Source organism: Rhinolophus sinicus, linkage group LG02 (genome assembly GCF_036562045.2).
Source record: "Rhinolophus sinicus isolate RSC01 linkage group LG02, ASM3656204v1, whole genome shotgun sequence".
Lineage (NCBI taxonomy): Eukaryota > Metazoa > Chordata > Mammalia > Chiroptera > Rhinolophidae > Rhinolophus > Rhinolophus sinicus.
In genome coordinates this window covers 178,489,357-178,512,669 of record NC_133752.1, presented here as the reverse complement: position 1 = coordinate 178,512,669, position 23,313 = coordinate 178,489,357, and the positions used below count along the sequence as shown (strand labels likewise).

Below are 23,313 nucleotides of genomic sequence, written 5' to 3'. Positions count from 1 at the left end.
GAATGTCATCAAAATGTCTTCCTTTCAATATTTCCTTTATCTTCAGGTAAAGAAAGAAGTCATTGGGGCCAGATCAGGTGAGTAGGGAGGGTGTTCCAATACAGTTATTTGTTTCCTGGCTAAAAACTCCCTCACAGACAGTGCCGTGTGAGCTGGTACATTGTTGTGATGCAAGAGCCATCAATTGTTGGCGAAAAATTCAGGTAGTCTAACTTTTTCACACAGCCTTTTCAGCACTTCCAAATAGTAAACTTGGTTAACTGTTTGTCCAGTTGGTACAAATTCATAATGAATAATCTCTTTGATATCAAAAAAGGTTAGCAACATCGTTGCAACAAGTTCATGAACTTAATTGTCAGAACTTGTATATCTTTACAAGTAAGTGTTTTCAAATTTTGAGGGTAGATACCCAGAAGGATTGCTGGGTCGTATGGTAATTCTATTCTTAATTTTTTTTTGTGGGGGGGGATATTGGGGAACAGTGTGTTTTTCCAGGATGGCAAGTCATTTTTCAATCTAGCTGTGGGGGCGCAGCTCAACTCCAAGTCAAGTCGTTTCCAAGCTAGTTGTAGAGGGTGCAGCTCACTGGCCCATGTGGGACTCGAACTGGCGACCTTGGTGTTATGAGCACCACACTCCAACCACTGAGCCAACCTGCCGCCTCTGTTCTTAATTTTTTAAGAAACCTCCAGACCGTTTTCCATAGTGGCTGTAGCAATGTACATTCCCACCAGCAGTATATGAGGGTTCTTTTTCTCCACAGCCTTTCCAACACTTGTTATTTCTTGTCTTACTGATAATAGCCATTCTGACAGGAGTGAGGTGGTATCTCAGTGTGGTTTTGATTTGCATTTCTTTAAACAGCCAGGTTCATTCTTGTCTTGGGGCCTTTGCACTTGCTGTTCCTTCTGCCTGGAATAGTAAGATCTTTGTGTTGCCCACTCTTTTGTATCATTGATGCTTCACCTTACTAATATTACTTCCTTAGCGAGATCTTCTGTGTCCATCTAATCTAAAGCAGCTCCCTTGAAACTTCCTATTTTAAAATTTTATTTATATAAATTTGCTTGTTTTATTTTCTTCATAGTATTCAGTATTCCTTTTTGAGAAAAGGCATGAACAAAATTATTCCAGTAAATAATCTGTGTGTTCAGCATTTACTGAACACTTAACTATCCACCTGAAGTAAAATAGTACTGATCAGATTGAATGATTTTGCTAGAGGTGAGCTAATGATTCATCAGCAGACCTGAAGAGCAAATTCTAAAATTTCAGGAAGTAAAGGCCCTTACGGGGAATAACATTAAAGCATGCAAATAGTTATAAATAGAAAACTGAAAATGTTTCATTGAGCAATTTTTGTAGGAGAAAGAAAAAAGTACACTAATTGCCATGATGTCATGCTGTGTTTCCACAAAGATTAGTGGTCATTTCAAGGGTTTATAATCACGTGTGCGATCAGCTTGCAAAGGCCTCTAGGTTCGCATCCCTGCTTTAAATCATGTTTCTACTTATGGAGACATCCTGTTTATAACATTCTCCTCAGATAAAAGTTAATTCATACACTGCTGCCAAGTGTCCATGGGCATGAAATGCAGTTGCTTCATGAGTAATCAAGTCACATTTGTCAGTTCTAACTCTGGGAAGGTCAGGTATATTCCTAAGACTTATGGAAAGGATGGAATTACGGAAGTGGACAGGTAGTGGTAGATTGTTTAATAAATGCATTGGGACAGAACTGGTCTTAGAAAATTGTTTTTGTGCTGTTGTCTGGTATTGCCTTCTGGCTCAGAGCAAAGAGGATACCCGATGTGTTGCACATTTCACCTACGTGAATACAGTGTGAATGGTGTTCCCTGGAGCTGTGAAACACGTTAGTTCTGGGTTAGCCACCAGCATGTGTCAGAGAGAGAATCCAGTTACTGGGAAGCTGTTTGTGCTTGCCCACTTCCCTTTTCCTTTCTTTTGTCATAGAATCCTGACTTCTCTTGGGGGGGCCATCCTTTTCCTATTTTCAACCATATGGCCAGTGGATTTGCACCCACTCTGTAATTCTCAGAGCCTTGAATCACATTGGCTTTAGTGATTGGTTCAGGAATGAATAAGTGACCCAAGACAGGCCAATGAAACTGAAGTCTAGAACTTTATTTGGAACTACTGGAAAAACAGAATTCCTCATCTATAAGACGAAGCTTGGAGGACATATGACAGGTGTGGCTGGGAGGCAGCCTGAACGTGAAGTCAGTGCACTGGGAACTGGAAGCAAGAGAAGGAACAGGATGGAATCCTGGTCACAATGTTTAACACCTGGCCCCAGGTGTGCCTGAAGCTACGAGTCACTTAGACTTTTTGGTTACGTGAACTAATACATTTCCCTAAGAGTTTTTCTTTTTTTTTTTTTTTTTTCTGAACCTAGACTGCCAGAGGCTTCTTTCATTGCAACTGAATGTCCTCACTGATATAACATCCTTATGACTTTATTACTTCTCTGTAGCGATGAAATTTGTTACTGGTATGCACCATCTTTCTGACTAGATGTAACCTTGATTATGAATTTCTGATTCATAAGTATGGGCATATTATGAACCCATGGTGTTTGTTAGGATTGATTGGTATAAACTAATAAATAACTTTATTTAAAGAACTTGACCTTTGTATCGAAGTGGACGCATACATTCCATGCAGCCTCTGCATGTGCATTTGAGGATACATCCAGGTCTTTTAAACTCCTGCACGTAATGGCTCTCCTCCGTGATTCCAGTTACAGAGGTCTGCAGATTTGCATGTTTGGCTGCATGTGGCCTAGACTTGCAAACTTGAGCCACAGTAAATTGCTAAGAAACTGACAATCATTTTTATGTCACTAAATAAGACTAAGCATCAATCCCACAGTCTTAGATGATTTATGATATTTTTCTCAAAGCAATAGAAAGAGGATAAAAAATTATGTGCCAGGACACCTGCATCCTAATTTGAAATTCAAATATTAAGTTACCATGGAAAACTATTTTCATATGAATGAAAAACTATCCCTTTGCAGGTAGGATTAATAAATGTGTAGTGTTAAGAGTTTCCTGTAAGGCAACACAAATCAATAGAACCATTAACTCTAACTTGAGCTAGGTGGAAGAAAAAAATTACTCACGGAAGAAGCAGTTGGCCATATAAAAGCCAGCCACACAAAATATGCACATCTTACTAGTACCATCTAATCTAATAGAGTAATTTTTAACCACGTCTAAACGAGGTGCCATGCGGGGATGAAATTGCTATCAGAATCTGGGAAGCATCTATACTTGAAAAAAGTATATACAACATTAAAACATAATTTTGTGTTGGTAAAATGAATAAAACAACCCACCATATTATTTTTATAATAAAAACTACAAAAAACAAAACTCAGTAAAATTCTGTTAGGACATGTTAGTGAAAAAAAAAAAAGAATTGGGATCAACTGCTAACAGGTATGGGGTGTGTTTTTGGGTGATGGAAATGTTCTAGAATTAGGTAATGATGGTTGCACAACATGGTGACTGTACTGAAAACTACTAAGTTATATACTTAGAAATGGTTTAAAATGGTGAATTTCATGCCATGGGACTTAACTCAGTTCTAATGGGTTGACAGTAACCCTATGTCCTCAGCATAAAAGAAAGTGGTATTTACCCTGGTACAGAGCCTCTTAAAAACAAGTCTGTCTTCTGGGCAAGCGCCATCTGATTATTCCATCTTTGGCAATTGGGGTTAACATAGATTGAGTCTCTTTCTATAAATTCTATTACCTGAAGGTAACCAAGCTCCCAAGAATTACGCGCCCACACAAAAGCGGACAGCAAATAGGGAGGGCTGGAAGGCGGATCTGACCAGGATGTCCTGAGATTGGATGTAGGTACTTTGGGCTTGACATTCCCTCTGAGACCAAACTGTGACCTCATCTGGAGAGGCTGAAAGGATCTAGAAATCATGAGAAGAATTCCACATGGAGTGGAGGCGGGGGAGGTGACTGACCCTTTACTACAATTTGAGAATCTGGATTCTTGAGACCCCACTCCTGGGAGCAAGAGAACTCCATCTCCAGACCTAGAAGCACTAAAACGCCCCCTTGTCGCTCGGACTGAGACTAATATTACCCAGACCACTGTGTGCCTGGCCTTTTTGAATTGTGTAGTGATCACATGTTTCTTCCACACTTAGAAGGGATGTTCCTTACATGATAATAAAACCATCTTACATTTGCTTAGCACTTTTAAAACAAAGTAGTTTTTTTCATATATCTTGGTACATGACCTAAATTCATAAATATATCTTTATGCAGTGTGGACAATAATCGAGCTGGAAAAGTCACTGAACATAAAATACTCAACTAATGTTTTCCCTGATTTGGATGCCTAAGCAGAGAGTTAGGAAATAAAAGTTGCAGCTGTTATTGAGAAAGTAAAAAACAATTTAAATATCTCTAACCCGAAAAACAAATGAAGCTCTTGGTTCTCAATTTCAAAGTTAGAAAGTTTTCATGTTATGTAAGTCAATAGCATAGTGAGACGCATTGAGGAAGAAATATATGGACAGGAGAAAAAGAGAGACGGAGAAAATTAATCACAATGCATCTGTATCTCACCAGCTTGTCAATGGAGGCGGGAAAGGAGGAAAAGGGTACCATTACTCTCCAGGAAAGCCCTCCTTTGAACCTCCCAGCCCCTGTATATCTGGGTCATTTTTCTTTCTATGTTTGGCTTCTGAAAATGCACTGGATCCATTAATGAATTTATTCCTGGATTATATCGAGGAAGGGAGGGAGGGAGGGGAAAAGCCAAGCTCCGGATGTGAGCCTTGATTTGTGAATAGCCTCTCATCTTAATCCCTCTAAACAGGAAACCACAGCAGTCCGTCTGAGGTCTCTCTCAGATCTGGATCAATTTAAATTTAAACGTAATCTCTCCCTCTCCTCTAACCCTCAGCCTCTTCTGCTTCCATCTCTTAACACAGTAAATACATTCTCTCTCCCCGCACCCCACAAACACATCTGTTTTGTACGTGCGTTTTGCTTTGCTCCACCTTTGACGCTTCAATCGAACAGGAAAGGAAGGTCGTTTCCAGGGCTTCCTTCCCAAGGTGTTGCATTGAGGGCAAGTGAGAAGGAAGGGGAGGGAAGGGAAGAACAGCTGCTCCCCTCATTAAATGTTTTTTCACTACAGATCTATGAGGAGGAGAAGGCATCTGGGGAGAGGATTAGGTGAGAGAGGGCTTTATCCTTTTGCTGATTAATACTCTCCTACCAATTACTGCTTGACAAAAAACCCTGGCGATATTTATGTAACAGTAATACACCATAGAATTCTATGCTACATTTGTAACAGACCCAGCCTGCCAAGGACCTATGAATCAAGTTTTCCTCTTTAATAAGTTTTAAAGGTATGTTCGTTTAATTTACCTGTGCTGGCTTCTGGGTGGCTCTCCCTGGCCCAGTTTAAGAAATCCTGAGGCCTCTCCTCTGACTCCCAACACCTTCGTGTTTCCTTAGAATGATTCTGATCCGGGAGTTGTGGGGAGGTTGGACAAAACAAGTCCCCCCCAATCTGGGGGTGACAGCTTCCCTTGTGGAGGAGATGCTATGGTGGTTTTGTTCAATTTCCTTTTTTAATAGAGAGCAGATTCAGGGTGATGGGGGTAACTGGAAAGAACTGGTTTACCAGAGTGATAGAAAAGGGACTGGGGAAACAGTTGAGTGCACTTCTCTTCCTTAAGAAACCCAAGATCTCTCAGCTGTGCCTGGGCTTTGGCTGGTGGAGCCCTGCCAGAGTTCCTAGAGATGCTTCAGACATGTGGTCCCCTCAGCAAAGCCTCTCTTCGCCTTCAAAGGGAGCAGCAGAAGTAGCCTGAGTCCAGAGCGCTGCACTGACTGGGTAGTACCTTTCCTGGTTTGCTCCGTGTGTCAGTCCAGGCTACTGCTTGGAACCTTTCACTGCATTCCTGATGCGGTTCCCACGTCTGTAAACGCCCCCACCCCCACCCCAACGTGCAGTAGCAAAATCGCTGTTTGACAGGAAAGACTAGTGGCATAATTAGAACAGGATCTTGTTTTTGCCTCCTCCTGTCCTTTTAAATGTAATCCAACTGGGGAAGCTTTTCCTTGCTCTAGATGACAATTCAAAAGATTCCATGTTTTTTGGTTTATTCTTATAGAATAAGCAAAGCTACAGTAACTTTAGGTCTCAAACACTATCTCAATTTAGGAATTAAATTACATAGTTCAAAATATTAAATTGTTTCTAATCCACAAAGTTAGTTTCCAAGTTAATTTACAAAGTTAAGGCAGTTTGAGTAGTAATGGATAATGCAATAATATATAACCTGAATAAAGAGCCAAAACAGATTTAATTCACCACTTTCCCTATACGGCCATCCAAATGAGTGTTAAAATTTTCTGTTAGGTCCCATCTCCACAGCCAGTTTGAGTATTTAGCTCATCTCAGAAATCTTCCAATGATTTGAAAGAAGATTGCTGAGATGAAATCCCTGGGTTTCACCTCCCTCTTTGTTCCACAGGTGAATTCCTTTCTCTTAGTTTAATTTCTTTCAACACGTACATATTGAAATTCACAATATGGACATGGTCCCAATTTGGTGTTTAAAGGCAAATCAGAGATGAGTAAAGTATGATGAGTAAAGCTTGATTTCAAGCTCTCTGTCTTGCTCTGTTATCTATCATCTATCTATCTGCCTATCTACGTATCTATCTACCAGTCAATAGATATATAAATGGTATGATACTGTTTGTAGGTGGGATCAATAGGCAGAATAGATACATATGCACACATAAAGTTACATTCCAGTGGGAGTGGAGAGAGCGAAGAGGCTAAAAGGAGTGATGGAGAGATTTTTTTAAAAAGAAGCAAATTGCCACATTTGCTTTATAGAGACACAAGCAAAATATCTGAGGGTGGAAGACAGGGTGTATTGTTACATCTTGCTGGGGGAGATCATGAAACCTGACCTAGCGAGCTCTTCATGGTCTGGCGTTCCCTCCACCTCTTTAGCCCAATCTCCCCGAACTCTTCCCCCGCCCTCCGTGTCAACTACAGTAACTTTCAGGTCCTCACACCAGCCCTGTCCCTTCCTCCCTAGAGCCTTGGGACATACTCTTCCACCTGGAATTGTTTTTTCATCATCACCTCAGAAAGCTTCCCTACGTAGGTCCTACATAAGGCCAGGCTCTCCACTATTCTCACAGGACCCTGTGTTCTAGCTGATACCCCTTAAAATTGTAATTAAACAACCAGTGTAAAATTAGATGCTCAGTCAGTGTCTTTCACCTTCCCAGGGATGTAGCTCCACAGAGGAAATGCATCTGTCTTGGTCATCAATATATTCCCAGAACCTGTTAACAATGCCTTGCATATAGTAGGTACTTAATAGATATTTTTGAATGGATTGATACAGGTGACATTTAGGAGTTTTTCTCCTCCTCTTCTCCCTTTCCTCTCTCTTCCAGCCGAGCTCACCTTTCTTTCAATGCCTTACGCCTGATAATATTCTTTTCTTTTTGTTCTGCATCCCTCACAAGTCCTCCTGCAATCTGCTAGGACCAGTCTGTGCATTGAGAGAATACCTCCCATTTGTTCTTCTATGTATATCTCATTCTGGGGGACATAATCTAGGTGTTGCGAATAGTTCCTTCTAAGACATGGTTTAGGGTTTGTCTGAGAGGAGGCTGATGCTCAGTGTGGTCTTTGGACAGGAGCATGGGCAACACTGGGCAGCTGTTTGAAATGCAGTCTAAGCCCCACCCCGAGTCAGATTCCACCTTTGAACTAGATCCTCAGGTGACGCTCTAGAACAGCTTATCCCCTAGGATTAGATGGATGGAGAAGAAAGCAGGTTCAGTCCTACGATGCATCAGCTGTGTTGTCTCCCAAGAAGATAAGGAGATGGAGTTAAGCATGCAAGAGTTTTATTGGGAGGTAATAAAAGAGAGAGAAAAAAACCTGCAGAACTCATTAGGGGAAGCCTTCTGACCATGATGCTGGTCTGACCCCTGTGAAATAAAGAGGGGAAGAAGGGTTGGATAGGGAGAGTTTCAGCCTGCAGTATATTCCTTACAAAGACTTGGCAAATCCAGTGGGGAGATCCAGTGCAAAGATTGCACAGTAGCAGTGTCTGCTCTGGGCAGAAGTGGCCCAGTCCTTGTAACCCTGCAAGCTCAGTCATTGGCAGAGGGCTGCCCAGGACGACTGTGGCCTCTGCATGAAAGCAGAACCAGAGATGCTAATAGCTGTAGGCTGTCAGCTAACTGCACTCCTGGAAGCTAAAAGGTAAGTTCTTTTCTTTAAAGGAGTTCCTAGCAGTATATCTCCATGGCTGTCCCATGTAACATATGAAGATAATTTTGCAAGAAATCTATGAAAGCTAGTAAATGGATGGAAAGCAGATTTAAGAAAATACCACATTAAAGGAAGCCTGACTTATGTGCTTTTCCAGGACTGTTTATGTTACACTCATTCTTCAGGGAACAGTCTCCCCAAGGGCCCCTGGAAGACAAGGTCCAGAGAACATTTTCTCTTAGGGAGTGCAGGGAGAGTCCACGCAAACCAATATGGTATCCCTGTCTTTACAAGACGCATGAGTTAGTAAACGAGATACAGTGGTCCCGGGTCTCTGAGTTCACCCTGTGCAAGCTCAGTAAGCCCCAGGCTTCCCAGGTGCAGACCGCATCCTGATTGGCAAGCTCAGAGCCAGAGAAAGTGAAAACCCAGAGGAGATAGTGGGAATCGAAGAGGGGAGGGCAAGGCCCTGTGGTTAACCAGTGATGCCTCCACATACTGATTTTCACTCATGCACGTCTGCAAGGACAGCCAACTGCATGCACGAAGTCGCACACGAGAGCTTTGACCCATGCCAAATTCACATCCACCCTCATGTACACTTTAAAAAGCCATGTGCACATATAATTGTCCAACCCTGGCATGAGATTGTATGTCCACACCCTGCTATTTCAACAAATACTTGTGTACCTGGTACCAAGTTTCCAAAACATCCCCTGTGTGCAGATCACAGACAAGAGGCCGTAATATCCACATATATAAACACCAAACAACATACAGGAACAAAAGTAATCAAACATTCAAAAATTCAGTGATTTTATGGCCATTTAAAACCAGCAAAGATCTGGAGGCTGTTTCTGGACCTGCCAGACATGCCTTGAAAGATATTTCCCTTGGCTATAGACGCCCACTCAAACCCTGCAGGAGCAAGACAGGGCCATAGCCTGGTGTGCTAAACCAGGACTTAGCCACCCTGCCTCCTGTAGGAGGGAGCTAAAGCTCCATGTTGAGGGGAGAGAGTGCTTGTTTCTGGAAAGGAGGTTACACATTTCTGCAGAGGAGTAGAGTGGAGGGAGCAAGGGCCCAAGCTCTGCTTGCTTGGGTTTGAATTCCAGTTTCACCATGTTCTACCTGGATGGCCTAGGGCAAGTTGTCAGTCTTTCTGTCTCATTTTCCTCGTGTATAAAGTGAGAATAATAGTACTTACAAAATAGGTTGCTGTAGGAATATTTGTACAGTACTGAGAATGGGCCTGGTGCACCATAAAAGCAAAGTTAAGTATTGGCTGTTACTGTAGTCCCAGGAGTTCTCCAGCTCTGGAGATTCCACAGCCTCCCTGGCTCCCTCTCATACTACCCCACCCCACCGGCTACACAGCTCTCCAGGCAGTTGCTAGCTCCCTGCACCAGGCTGAAACAGCTCTCGTCACCATCTCTTTATCCCTCCTCCCCTTGCCTGGTAAGGTTTTTGCAAATGGATTTGTGGAGAGGGCAGAGGGATTATGTGTCTGCGCGTTTGCAAGGATATGAGACCAGGCAGCGACTGTCCAGACTCCTGCAGCGCTGGGTCTGTCTTGCTGACCACGGCTGTCTGGACTGGGAATGAGGGCTTTTCTCAGGGTAAGGGCAGGGGCGCTGCACGGTTTCAGCCGGATACCTTTCGGCTGGTTTGTAGGAAGGTGAGGAGAGAGATGCTTCTCCATTGGTCTGGAGATCTATCTCTATCTCTGTCTGTCTGTCTGTCTGTCTGTCTGTCTATCTATCTAATCTATCTATCATCTATCTTTCACAGCCCATAGCTCCGCCACTCCCCTTCCCGTGTGTAATTCTTCCCAAAGAATAGCGAACCATCATTCCTCCGCGGGAGAAATATAAAAAGAACTGTTGTCTCTTCTCTCTTTGACTCAGCTCAAAGCCTCATCCGTTCAAAGCAAGACAATTCATTTCCCCTTGAGTCCACTCTGCGTTCAGCGGGTTCCCAGGTGAACTGAAATCCAGAACTATTCTCCTCTGGTTGCCCTAGGAGTTTCAGCGCTCGGTACAACCTGTTCCTCCTTCCTCCCCACTCCCTCCCACCCATGCCGGGCTGCGCCCTTCTCAGCCCCTCTCCCTCCCCTGCCTGGTGCCCCAGCTGTGCCCTCCAGAGAGGCACCCGCTGCCTCTGACAACCGGGAGGGGAGGCGTGAGGGGACGCAGGAGGAGGAAGAGGGGAGGAGGGGAGGCGGGGAAACGCGCAGGGTGGAGGCCAAGCGCTGCCGCGCTGCTTGAAAGGGGCAGCTGAAGGTTGCAACTGCTGGAAGGAGGCTTTTGGCTCCTTGGTAACGGGCTGCCAGCAGAGAGAAAGGCAGAGAGCAGGGCAGCGGTTTCTTGACGTCAGGACCCAGTGAGGCGATTGCTCCAGCAACCCCAGCCTGCTCCACTGTGCGCCCCGCCAGACGGCAGGAGAGGAGCCCCGCGCCAGGCGCCCTCTGGGTGTGAGCAGGTGGGGGTGGGGGGTGGGAGGGTGTGGACCGAGGCACAGCATGCTCCCAGCCCTCGGGCCATGGAGATCGCCCTGGTGCCCCTGGAGAACGGCGGGGCCATGACCGTCAGAGGAGGAGGTGAGGCCCGGGCGGGCTGTGGGCAGGCCACGGGGGGAGAGCTCCAGTGCCCCCCGACGGTTGGGCTCAGCGATGGACCCAAAGAGCCGGAGCCGAGGGGGCGCAGCGCACAGAGGGGCGCAGAGCCGGGAGGGCGGCTTTTGCCATCGCTACCCCAGGAGCTGCCTCGGGGAGGCCAGGAGGGAGAAGGCGACCCCGCCCTGGGCCTGGCGGAGGACCAGGTGCTGAGGGCAGGGGCCCTTCACCACCAGCGCGTCCTCATCAACATTTCCGGGCTGCGCTTCGAGACGCAGCTGGGCACCCTGGCGCAGTTCCCCAACACCCTCCTCGGGGACCCGGCCAAGCGCCTGCGCTACTTCGACCCCCTGAGGAACGAGTACTTCTTTGACCGCAACCGGCCCAGCTTCGACGGCATCCTGTACTACTACCAGTCCGGGGGCCGGCTGCGGAGGCCTGTCAACGTCTCCCTGGACGTCTTCGCAGATGAGATCCGTTTCTACCAGCTGGGGGACGAGGCCATGGAGCGCTTCCGGGAGGATGAGGGTTTCATTAAAGAAGACGAGAAGCCACTGCCCCGCAACGAATTCCAGCGCCAGATGTGGCTTATCTTTGAATACCCGGAGAGCTCGGGGTCCGCACGAGCCATCGCCATCGTTTCGGTCTTGGTCATTCTCATTTCTATCATCACCTTCTGTTTGGAGACGTTGCCTGAGTTCAGGGATGAACGCGAGCTGCTCCGCCATCCGCCCGCACCCCACCAGCCTTCCTGGCCCGCCCCGGGGGCCAACGGCAGCGGGGTTGTGGCGCCTCCCTCTGGCCCCACGGTGGCACCTCTGCTGCCTAGGACACTGGCTGACCCCTTCTTCATTGTGGAGACCACGTGCGTCATCTGGTTCACCTTCGAGCTGCTTGTGCGCTTCTTTGCCTGCCCCAGCAAGGCAGAGTTCTCTCGGAACGTTATGAATATCATCGATGTGGTGGCCATCTTCCCCTACTTCATCACCCTGGGCACGGAGCTGGCAGAGCAGCAGCCGGGGGGCGGAGGAGGGGGTGGCCAGAACGGGCAGCAGGCCATGTCCCTGGCCATCCTGCGCGTGATCCGCCTGGTCCGGGTGTTCCGCATCTTCAAGCTCTCGCGCCACTCGAAGGGGCTGCAGATCCTGGGCAAGACCTTGCAGGCCTCCATGCGGGAACTGGGCCTGCTCATCTTCTTCCTCTTCATCGGGGTCATCCTCTTCTCCAGCGCTGTGTACTTCGCAGAGGCTGACAACCAGGAGACCCACTTCTCCAGCATCCCGGATGCCTTCTGGTGGGCAGTAGTCACCATGACTACGGTGGGCTATGGGGACATGAGGCCGGTCACTGTCGGGGGCAAGGTCGTGGGCTCCCTGTGCGCCATCGCTGGCGTCCTCACCATCGCCCTGCCGGTGCCCGTCATTGTCTCCAACTTCAACTATTTCTACCACCGCGAGACGGACCACGAGGAGCAGGCGGCCCTTAAGGAGGAGCAGGGCAGCCAGAGCCAGGGGCCGGGGCTGGACAGCAGAGGCCAGCGGAAGGCCAGCTGGAGCAAGGGCTCCTTCTGCAAGGCTGGGGGTGCCCTGGAGAACGCAGAGGGAGCCCGAAGGGGCAGCTGCCCCCTAGAGAAGTGTAACCTCAAGGCCAAGAGCAATGTGGACTTGCGCAGGTCCTTGTATGCCCTCTGCCTGGACACCAGCCGGGAAACGGATTTGTGAGGGGGGATCCACGCAGACTGGTGGCAGTGGGGTGGGGACAGCAGAAGCCTCCTGAACCTGGATATGTACTTCATACCACAGAGTATTTCAAACCTACCCTATAACCTAAGCCTGTTCCTCTGCCTTTCACTCTTTCCCTCCCTCCCGCTCTCCCTGGATCCCCCCATTTTTCCTCTTCTTTCCATGACACCAAGAGTTGCCTATTTCTAAAAAAATACCACATTCCATGACGCAGGAGCTGTTGAAATGGTGAGCACTATGAGAGGGATGTATTTGTAGCCAGTTTCCTATACCCAGCAAAGGAATAACCCAAACAAAAATGGCTTTAAATAGCCTAGATCCCAAGAGATTTTTGTAACCACCCCCATCCATGTGTTCCAAATGTGCTTTACATGTGATTATATTTTGTGTATAGGGGGAAATATTTTTATGGCTGGTGAGTGGATTTTTGTACTATACATCAGATGGAGATATTTTGGATATATTTTGAAGACTTGTGTGGTATTTATGGAAGAGAAAGTTACTGTGATGTTTTTCTCTGATACTTAATATTATAGCCAGAGACTCAGCTGTTCTGGTTCCTGTGTCTGCAAGACTCTCTCTTTTCTGGGATGTGGTATAGGTGCTTTGCATCTTGGGCAGGGAATGTTCTGGAAGAAAGGCAAGTCTGAGTTTTTTTCTGTGCGCCTTAAACAATTTTTGTAACTTTCTTTGAAAAACACTTTAATGATGTTGGAGGAAGACTTCTGATCATTCATTCCTTTATTTTTATCCCCAAGAAATAAAATGTTACTTGGTTGAGGCAAGTGTTAGTTTTTCTACAGCTGTTGTTATTTTTTGAAATTGAAAAAAAAAAAGTCTGTCACTTGCTGTTTCTGGTTTTGGAGTCAGAGCAAATGCCACCTTGACTGGGGTAGAAACTTGGAACACTAACGATTCGATCATCAGCATCTTTTTCTTGGGCCCTCCCTGTGCCTCATAGATGGAGCGGTGAGTTCTGTTTGTCTCGGGCTGTTGATGGCTTGGACACCCCTGCAACATGTTGTCTGATGATATTAGACTCAGCATGGAGTGCGGATGGAGCTGAAAGGCAGAGGGGGTTCAGCTCCCACAGCCTCTCCACATCTTCCCACCTCAGACTCCTGCTGTGGTCTCCTGGGGCTGGATTTCTGAACCCTCCTTTGTCTGCAGCTTTTCAGCCCTACTTACTATGGCTCTCAACAACTCTGAGATACAAGCCTGATTCTCATAGACATGTAAGCTGTTCACAAAACACAGCCCTGGTGTGAAAGTCATGGAGGGAGGGAGGGAACAGCACCTTATCAGTCTCTGCCAAGCGTGGTGTGCAGAGGAAAAGGCACTGCCTTCCGGCAGACACAGGCACTGAGAGGTCAGATGGAAGGATTTACTTGTCCACATTACGGGCTGGTTTCTACAGATCGCAGCCTTGCCCCGAGTAATCCCTGAACTCAGAACAAATCCCTTTGTTTCCTTTTCACTGGATGGTTGTGGAAAAACATCACCCTAGGTACAACACTAGCTGCAATTTCTCTCTGGGATTAGCTGTTTCTATAGGGTTCTGAATTCCTCGTGTTGCTTTTTCTGCCGAATAATCCAAAGATTGGTTGTTTCACATCCTCACCAGGGTGGGCTGCTGGCCCACCATCACACCTCCCCAACAACAGTGTGCTTAGTGGCTAGTTCTGAGGGTGTATCCAGGTCTCCATGGGGGCAAGGGAGGTCTACTAAATTGATGTCTGGGAATTGTGGATTTAAATAAGACACTGGCACAATAATAAAAGCCAGGGTTTGTGACTGCCGGAGTCATTTCCAGGCAGGAACTGTTCGCAGCAAATCTGAGGCAGAAACAGAAGGATTGTGCAGGCAGGGCTCTGTTGTTTTTCATTACATGCTGAGGCAAAGGAAGAAGAACAGAGACACTTTATTTATTTATAATTTACAATCTGCGTAAAAGCAGAGCATGTTGCCAAATCTCCACTCCACACAGCCTCACCTCCAAGCCCTCTATGGCCTTGTGTGGCACTGGACCACCCAGTCCCAGGCTTCACCCTCCCTCCCTCCCTGAAAGACAGAAGAGAAATTCCCACCTGGACCTTTGGCCTAAGAAACAAAGGTCTTGGTCTGTTCCTTTAGGCTTAAGAAACAAAGAGCAATGCCCAGATCTTAGATGTGTCCAGGTGCCGGACAGATGTTGGTCCAAATAGAACAGCCTGCACCTTTGAAATGTCCAGTAAATGGGTGCAAGCTTATATAAATCCTCAGGGATGAAGTGGAGGAAATGAGAGAGTGAATGAATCTCTCTATTTTGCATAGGAGGAGGGGATACTGCAGAGCAGGTTTACGTAATGGGTCAAGGGGGTTTTAGAGGGAACCCCGGAGTTGGGTACCCCAGCTCCCTGCTGCAGCTTCCCATCCTGGTGGCTGGTGACGTGGTATCTGTCCTGGGGCACTGTGAGGGGCACCCACAAGGCAGTGCAAGTATTTCAATCTCTCCGTCTTCTCAGTGCACCTGTTACTATGGTTCTGGAAATAGGCTTCACTGTTTCACTCCAGACACCACGGTTCGCCTGTCCACGTGATTAGCAGGAAAGGAATCCAAATGTCAAGGCTCTTACTCAGGCTGCTGAGGGAAGGGGCCTCTCCTGCCCCCCCACCCTCCCCTTCTCTGCTGTCACTGATTTTCCACCGCCTTAACCTTCCTGAGATTAGATCAAGTGGCTTCAGCCAAGCTTTTTATCCAGATGTTGCTTCTTGGCCCACAGAGCAGGGAGCTCTCTCTGGCTTTATAATCTACCAGCTTCGGCAGCCGAGACAGGGAGAGAGAGGTGTGCTGGGTCTGTGTACTCGTGTAAGGACAGCTCCTCAACTGCAAAGCATCTGCCCCCCTTTTCCACTACCTCCCTTTGTTTTCTCCTTCCTCTATGCTCGCTGAACCCTAAAGAATGACAGGTTCAGAAAAAAAAATTTTTTTTTTCATATGCTTTAAAAGCCCCAGCTCTTGACATGCCCTGCCTGGGCCATTCCCTGGAGGGGAAAAATGAAACAGAGTGGCAACCCTTGAAGACTCTTTCCACAGTGTTGGGCTTTGAGTTATTGTAGTGTTAATAATAGGAGCACTTCAGGTTTGGAGCGGATGGGGCAAAGGGTTTCTCTTGGTGCAGGGACACCTTGCTCCTAGTCCCCTCCAGAAGTGGCAGCCTGTGCACAGTGGACTGTGACCCTGGGTGAAGTTCATGTGCTCTGCTCTGGAGTTGGACCTCGGCAGCACATCCCGTGTTTCCCTGAAAATAAGACCGGGTCTTATATTAATTTTTGCTCCAAAAGACGCATTAGGGCTGATGTTCAAGGGATGTCATCCTGAAAAATCACGCTAGGGCTTATTTTCTGGTTAGGTCTTATTTTCGGGGAAACACGGTATCTACTCAGTAGCTGCTTCGGCCCAGCACTCCTTGGTGTGCTGGGGACACTGGAACAAATAGTAGGTCATGGTCCCTGCCTTCATATGCTTCCAGTCCCAGTGGGGAAGCTATCAGCATAAAACAAACCATGCAAGACAGTATGTGATCAAATGCCTTAGAGGGGGTTCTAAAATGAGGTGTTACCAGACAGGAGTGGGAGAGTGAGCAGGACTAGAGAAGAAAAGAGAAGCTTCTGGAGACCTGGATGGGTGGCTAGGAAGAGAGGAGGACATTCAGGATGGGGAAACTGGGAACACTGGGCTGGAGGAGAATGGCTGCCCCCTTCACCATCATTCAGGGATGGAGCCCAGAGTTACAAGCTGGTGCCCTTCCCCAGGACCGCAGTAGGAGTTCCAATTTTACCAGTGGCAGGGGACTCAGCAATTGTTTAGAGCAGAGGTTGGCAAAAGTTCTGAAAAGGGCCAGGTAGTAAATATAGGCTTTGTAGGCCAAGAGGCAAAAGTGAAGCTATTATTGAAGGTACTTAGATAACTATTTAAAAGGCAGTCGTTTGAAAATGTCAAGACCAGCCTTAGCTTGAGAGCTATACATCCCTGTCACATCAGCTTGTCAATCACACAGAGGCTGCCTCCTGGGCAGCCAGTAATGCCTGGGGGCCCGACCTGACTCCTGATTTGATTTGAATCCCTTGAACTTGCATTTCTTGCAAATGCCAACCCCTGGCTTGGGGACAGGATTGCAGGCTGGTATTTCCTAGACCAGGGACAAACTTCTTAGAAAGATGTAGCTTACTTCCACCTCCTCATGAAAATCAGATTTTTCTAGGTGGTCATGGGACAGGTTGTTCCATTTCTAGGGAGGAGGAAGAAAACGCCAAACTGGAAATGCTACCTACGACTCTGGGCAGTGGGTTTTCCCTGAGCTGCTGGTGGAAGTGGGCCCGGACTGCCAGAGGGTGGGCCGCCTTCCCCTTCTGCCCCTTAGTCTTTTTCTGGACATGGCATCACCTAGGAGCCTTGAGAGTGCACTTCCCCGCCCCTCGTCACATGACTCTCCTCTGACGGTAGAGATGGGCCCTGGGCTGGCGTGGCCTGTGTGTGCACACGGAGTGCTTAGGGCGTGCACGCGTACAGGACTGTTCATGGTGGGGGAGGTGTGGCCCAGCCTGGAGTGAATCCAGACAGAGCAAGGTGCTCGTTACCTTCCCTCCTACCTGGCAGTTGTTTTCTAATGTCAAACTTTGCACCGTGCAGTGTTTCTGCTGGAAGGAACCTCACAAATAATCCTGCCTGTCCCGCTCCTTTCACAGATGAGCAAACTGAGGCCCAGAGAGAAGAGGTGATATACCCAAAGTCACACCTCCTGTTAAAGTAACCTAGGACTGGCATTGATTTCCCTGACTCCTAGGCTGGATTTCTCTGCGTTCCACTCTGCTCCTTCTGCATGAAGGTCTCCAAGTTCTCATTAAGTTGTCCCCACCTCCCGAGGCACATCCCTGCCACATCAGTTTATCTGCTGCCTCCTGGGTCTCCAGTCATGCTTGTGAAGCCCTGATCTGTCTCCTCTGATATGATTTTATTCAATTTAAACTGCACTTCCCGCAAATGCCAAGCCTGTGTAGGCAGTGCAGCTGCAGCACTGTGACGAACGGGCTCCTGGATACAGGCATCTCGCGGTCCAGGAAGGAGACTGAGACATTTCTAGTCCGGTGTCCTTAGTTCTATCGCTCATTCATCATTCACTCATTTATTCAGTCCTCTATTCATTCAACAAATGTTTATTTGACAGCATTATTTACAGCATTAGCAGGCACCATGCTAGGCCCTGGGAATAACTGGCAAGGGATCTTTCCTGATTGGTTTTCCAGTCCATTGGAGAGAATCGACAATCAAGTAAGCAAATGAACATTTTGCTAGATTTTTTTTTTTTTCACCCCGTTTTGGAAATGAGTTTTCTTTTCAATGCTATTTAGTTCTAAAAGCCCGCGTGTTTCCTTTTTCCTACCACCAAGCTAGATCATTTTTAAATTGAGGTAAGAACCACGGGGGAAATAAGCAATATTGTAATTGGGGGAGAGGTGTACTACTTCAGAAAGATGCGTGGTCACAGTAACATGTGAGTGAAGCATGAGAAGGCATGAAATGAGGCGGGAGTGGGGGACAGGGATGTGGGGACTCGGGGGGTATTAGGAGGGAGCACATATTTTCCTGAAGAAGCAGAGGGGTGGACATCTCAGGCAGAACTGGTGGCCTGGAAACCCAAGGCCCCCTGGAGAGCTCCGGGCAGGATTCTCAGTCCCAGCACCACCCCTGGCCACTCAGCACCGGGAGCAGGAGTGTAGCCCTGCCATGCCAGGCAGCACACCCAGAAGAGATGCAGGGAGATCATCTCAGCAAAGGAAACACAACACGAATTTCTGTTGCATGGCAAGCGATGGGTTCAAATCTGATCTTTTTTGTTTTTAATTTGTGGGAGGAAGCCAAGATCCTTAATGTGCTCTTGATTCATTGGCCAACTATGAGAAGACCCCAGCAGATTTTTGAGTTTGTGTCAAAAGGAGGCATGAGCAATCTGGGGCTGAGACTGAGGGCTGAGGCAGGCCCAATGGTGAGAGGTGGGGTGCAGTGTGGTGGGGAGCAAGAAGCCCTGCAGACCTGTAGTTCCTCATAACTATTCTAAGACCAGGAACAGGAACTAAAAAGTCTAAGAGGGCATGTGGTGGGGTCAAGAAGAAAGTATGGTTGGGGAAAGCCCAACTTCTGTGTTCAAAGCATGTCATTGCCCTGAAACTCAGAAGGAAAGCTCCACATGCACCTTGATGGTGAACTTGGCTCGGACCCCCACAAGCATGCTCCTTTGTGCTTCTCTCAAGATTAAAAGACTCCGGTGGCGGGGACAGTGGGGCTTCCCCTTTCAGCCTGCTCACATCCCCGCTCCTTCTGGTAACTCACCGATAGGCATTGAGTCTTCCCCATGTGTGCAAGCCTCATTGGAGACAAGTGGAACAGGGAGGTGTGGACTGAGTAGGAGCCGGAGCGAAGTGCTGACCAGCAAGGAGGCTCTGCGTGAGCACCTCCTCTCACTGTGTTCTCTGTACCCTCTCTCCTTTGTGACTTTCTGTGCCCAGGAGAAGTCACTCCTGCCTCTTGCAGGTGTCTTCCATCTGCTGGCACAAGCCCATCAGTCCTGAGTACTGTGGTGGGGGTAGGAATGAGACCGATTCTGCCCTCAAGTCACTCGGAGACTGATGTGGGCAGGCCCCACCTGCCTGTACAAAAGGAGACACGTGCAAGAATCATAACAAAGAAAACCCAAAATAAAACCAAAGAACGAGCTGTAAATGTTGCTGAGAAATACAATTGTGCTCAATCAAAGGTTTTGGGGATTGATCTAAGTCCGGTGTAGTTATTTGAACCAGGGGTACTGGAAGAAGTGTGGGGTTAGAACCAGTGCGAAGCAAAGAGAACATAGATTTAGTGTTTATTAATATCAAGTCTTCCCATCCTCCTGCCCCTGTGAACCCTCCTGTCAGCTCGTGCAGCCCTCTTGTCTCACTCGCCACTCTGTTCCTTGAATTGGTTGTGTGAGTCGCGTCTTCGCTCTCAGATTGGGAGCTGCCCTCCTTATGGCAGATGGTGTCTTGTGACTCACCGTGCCTGTCAGCTCCTTGAACACGGCCTTTGACACAGAGCACGCTTGTGTGCTCCAAAATAGGAGAGATCAGCAGTGCTGAACCCCAAGTTTTACATAGAAAGAAAAAGTTTCGCCTTTTTTTCTTTAATCTTCGGTTTTATAGTGACTGATATCCCGAAACATCTGAAGGCTATTAGGAGTTTTGGCTTCATGTTTTGGTCACCCTGTAATTTGTGTTCCAACACAAGACCTGCCCTTTGGGAACTTCTGAGGGCTTATAACATGACATGATTGCAATGTAACATTTATTATAAATTTTCAAATTACCGTGATAATGAAACTGCAGATTTATAGAGCAGCTTTGCTCCAAAGAGTGCAAACAGCTGTCCCTTTGGCATGTAGTATAAACAACTGAGATCATTAAAGCCTGAATAGGTACCTCTCAGCCATCCACGCCAGTTACCGGAAATGGACAGAAGATGCCCATGTACATCGTTTTGCTTTCCTCCCCAGCTGATAAAACTTTCTATTACTGCAATAATTTGCATTTTTTAAATGGATGTCACCTGGGAAATTGAGGCAAGTGGACCCAATTGTGCTTAAGTGGCCAAGGCATCCAGTTGCAAGGAAGTATTTCTCACAAAATATCTAGTTTGCACAACAGACAGTGATTTGTGCTGCTGTTCCTCTGTTGTACTCTCTCTATAGTGTACATGATACTATATTATTGTTATTTGTTGTTCTTCTTGGGTTGGAGTAAAGTCACCTATAAATCCCACGGCATTTGGACCCCAGGTTGACATGGGGTCTGCTTTTATTTCCTCTCTGCCTCCAGGCCATCCTACATATGTGTTCCAAATTAATCTCTCCAGAGGACAACCCCTACCATCAGGTCTTTTCAGGGCCCTTAAACAGAATAATTCCAATCCCTTTCGCCTGACTTTTAAAGTCTTCCATAATGTAGTGCTAAATCTTCCTTTCCAGCCTTTTCCTTCTCTATGTCATCTACCCCCCAAGGACACCTGTACTTTGTAGTTGCACTGGACAAAGTCCTGGCCCCAGATGACACCCATTGGCATGATTTCCCATCAGTCATCCTCTTGGTGGGATTACCCGACTTTTATTTTTGTCTCTTGAAATTCTACTCATCCTTCAATGCACAGCTCAAATATCTTCTCCTTAAAGGAGCCCTCCAGTCCAAAGCCGTTTCCCTTTCTTTGGCTCTCCTATCAAAACACATTCTAGTCAAACTATGGTCAGTTGTTTACCTACCTCTCTCCCATCCAAGTTCAAATGAACCCTTCTTTCAGAGCAGAAATAGGCTCATCATCCTCCTGTTCATCTCAGTGCCTAGAATTGGGCCTGGAATATAGCAAGTGCTCAAGAAGAAGGCTTTCTGGGCTGACTTGACTCCGCTTATGACTTCTTGCCTGTCTACCGTAGAATTAGGTCCTAGGCCTTCTAAGCCACTGGGCATATAAACTAGCTTTCTTAATATCTTCATATGTGGTATGTTGATGAGGTACTTGCTATGTGTGAGGAACTGGGTTAAGCCCTTAACAAGCTGTTTTTATAATGCAATGAAATACATCACTCTGGGCCTCCCATATGGAATGTTGTAGAACCATCATTAATATAGCCATTCCCTGGCATCTAGGAAGCTGTAGAAGAATGTCCTTCATTTGATAGGTGTCGTTGCTCTGTCTTCACTTACGATGTGTGTAGATGGATGGATGATAATATTTCCCATGAGTTGGGACTCCTAGAATTAGAAAGATGGTGCACGCTCTGGGTAAGGACTCCGGGGAGTGTTTCAGAGACCAAGGAAGAGTCATAGGGTGGGGAGGGAAGAGAGAATGATCTGAGGGATAGAGGTGGAAGATTGGAGAAATTGTCCCTCTACATAAAAAAAATAAATAAAAAATTGGTGAGGGATAGAGTGACTATACATCAACTCTGCCAAGGACAGCTAAGAGTATACCTGTCGTTGGTCAAGGGAGTCTTATTAATTATTTCTAAACTCCATCCCCCTCACTCCCAAAATGTCTCAATTTGGGAAATAAGTGAATGGCCACTCAAGTGGAGGTGGGGGGAGCAATAGAGGTGGTGGTGGTCTCTGTTTCTATCATTCTCTGCTGTTGTCTTCAGGGGTATCCCTGAGTCGCCAGGTTGGTTCCCTGTAATACCAGCAGTCTTGGTCCCTGCAGGGGTAAGTATAACCAGGCCACCATGCATTTTCTGAGCTCCCATGTGCCAGGTGCTGTGCTAGACGCTGGGATTTAGGCACAGAGAAGACATTAGGGGCCTGGGTGGCTGAGTAGTCCACGTCCTCAACCCCAGTCTGAACTGGATTATATAATCATCCAGTTCCAGGGCCAGGGCTGGATAAAATCTTTAACCATTTTAAGCCCTGAAAAGAATATGATGCTCCCCCAAATGTAATTCAAAGTCAAAACAATACTAACTAAGAAAGCTTCCATCAGTTCTAATATTTTCCTTGATGCTTTTACTAAAATATCAACTGTCAAGTTATTGGAAAGAAAAATTTGACACCCCTGTTGAGCCAGTGCCCTCAGCTCAGGTTGCCTCTTCTTACTGGAGTATCTGGCACTGACCCAATCTCCTGCCAGCCACCAGGGAGCCCCTCCCCATCCTCCCCGGACCACATCACTGGGCCCAATCAGGGGTACAGGCAGTTCTGTCTGGGTGGCTCTTTGGAATGGGTGAATGGATTCCAGATGTTGACAGCTGGCAGCCACCAAGGCAGACCTGAGTCCAAGTGGAGCATGGAATGTCTCAGAGTCACACAGAGGTTTTTGTTCTGTAGCTTTGAAGGGGATGATGCTCTGATGGCACCGAGGCGTGGTTTGTTGGGTCTTTTCTGGAAAACACTGAGAGGGCAAAGCTGAGGAGTAAGTCTCTGCTGTGAATTAATCACCACTCCTTTCCGATGCTGTGCCTACACCACACTTGTGCTGTGGAGAGCACAAGGGATTTATAGTGTGGACCCCGAATTTCCGAGATGGAACGGAGTAACCGGAAACTCACAATGAAAAATGCACATTAATGAGACATTTGAATTGTATGATGAAGAGTTTGTGGATGAGGTCTGACCATGAACTCATTAGACTTCTTTTTCAGCAAATGTATACATACAGACCTTCAGACATACAAATAAATAACTATTCAAAAGGGTCATCTTGGAGAAGGCCAGACATCTCATTAGAAAATGCTGCCATTGCTCAAAACACTTTGGAACTCTCCTTTGGGAACACATTCAGATTTAGTTCTTACAGTTGGCAGATATCCCCTTATCAAATGGCAAATTCCCACTGAATTTTAAGAAGCTAGCAGTCACTCACACTTTGGTATGAACTAGTTAAATCAAATGCAACTTAACTGTATATAATCTGAGAGTCTATGAAATGGGATTTTAAGCAGAAGGATATATGGTGGGAGGTAGAGCTTGGCAGCAGAATGTTGGACAGCAGAGTGGGTTAAAGAATTGTGGGGAGTGGAGAACTTAGGGTCTCCTGAGAGCAGCTGGGGAGTGTGCTGTTCCCCAGGAGGGTGAAGACAGAAGG

At 46.9% G+C, this 23,313-nt stretch overlaps 1 protein-coding gene across 1 annotated transcript; it reads left to right on the top strand.

Annotated features, from left to right (window-relative positions):
• Positions 1–10,289: 10,289 nt before the first annotated feature.
• KCNA5 (potassium voltage-gated channel subfamily A member 5) lies at positions 10,290–13,457 on the top strand. The gene has a single exon (XM_019732068.2). The coding sequence runs from the start codon at positions 10,863–10,865 to the stop codon at positions 12,654–12,656; it is 1,794 nt and encodes a 597-aa protein (XP_019587627.2). The 5' UTR covers positions 10,290–10,862; the 3' UTR covers positions 12,657–13,457.
• Positions 13,458–23,313: the final 9,856 nt, after the last annotated feature.

Coding starts and splice junctions, on each gene's coding strand:
- KCNA5 (XM_019732068.2), top strand. CDS start 10,863: ATGGAGATCGCCCTGGTGCCCCTGGAGAACGGCGGGGCCATGACCGTC.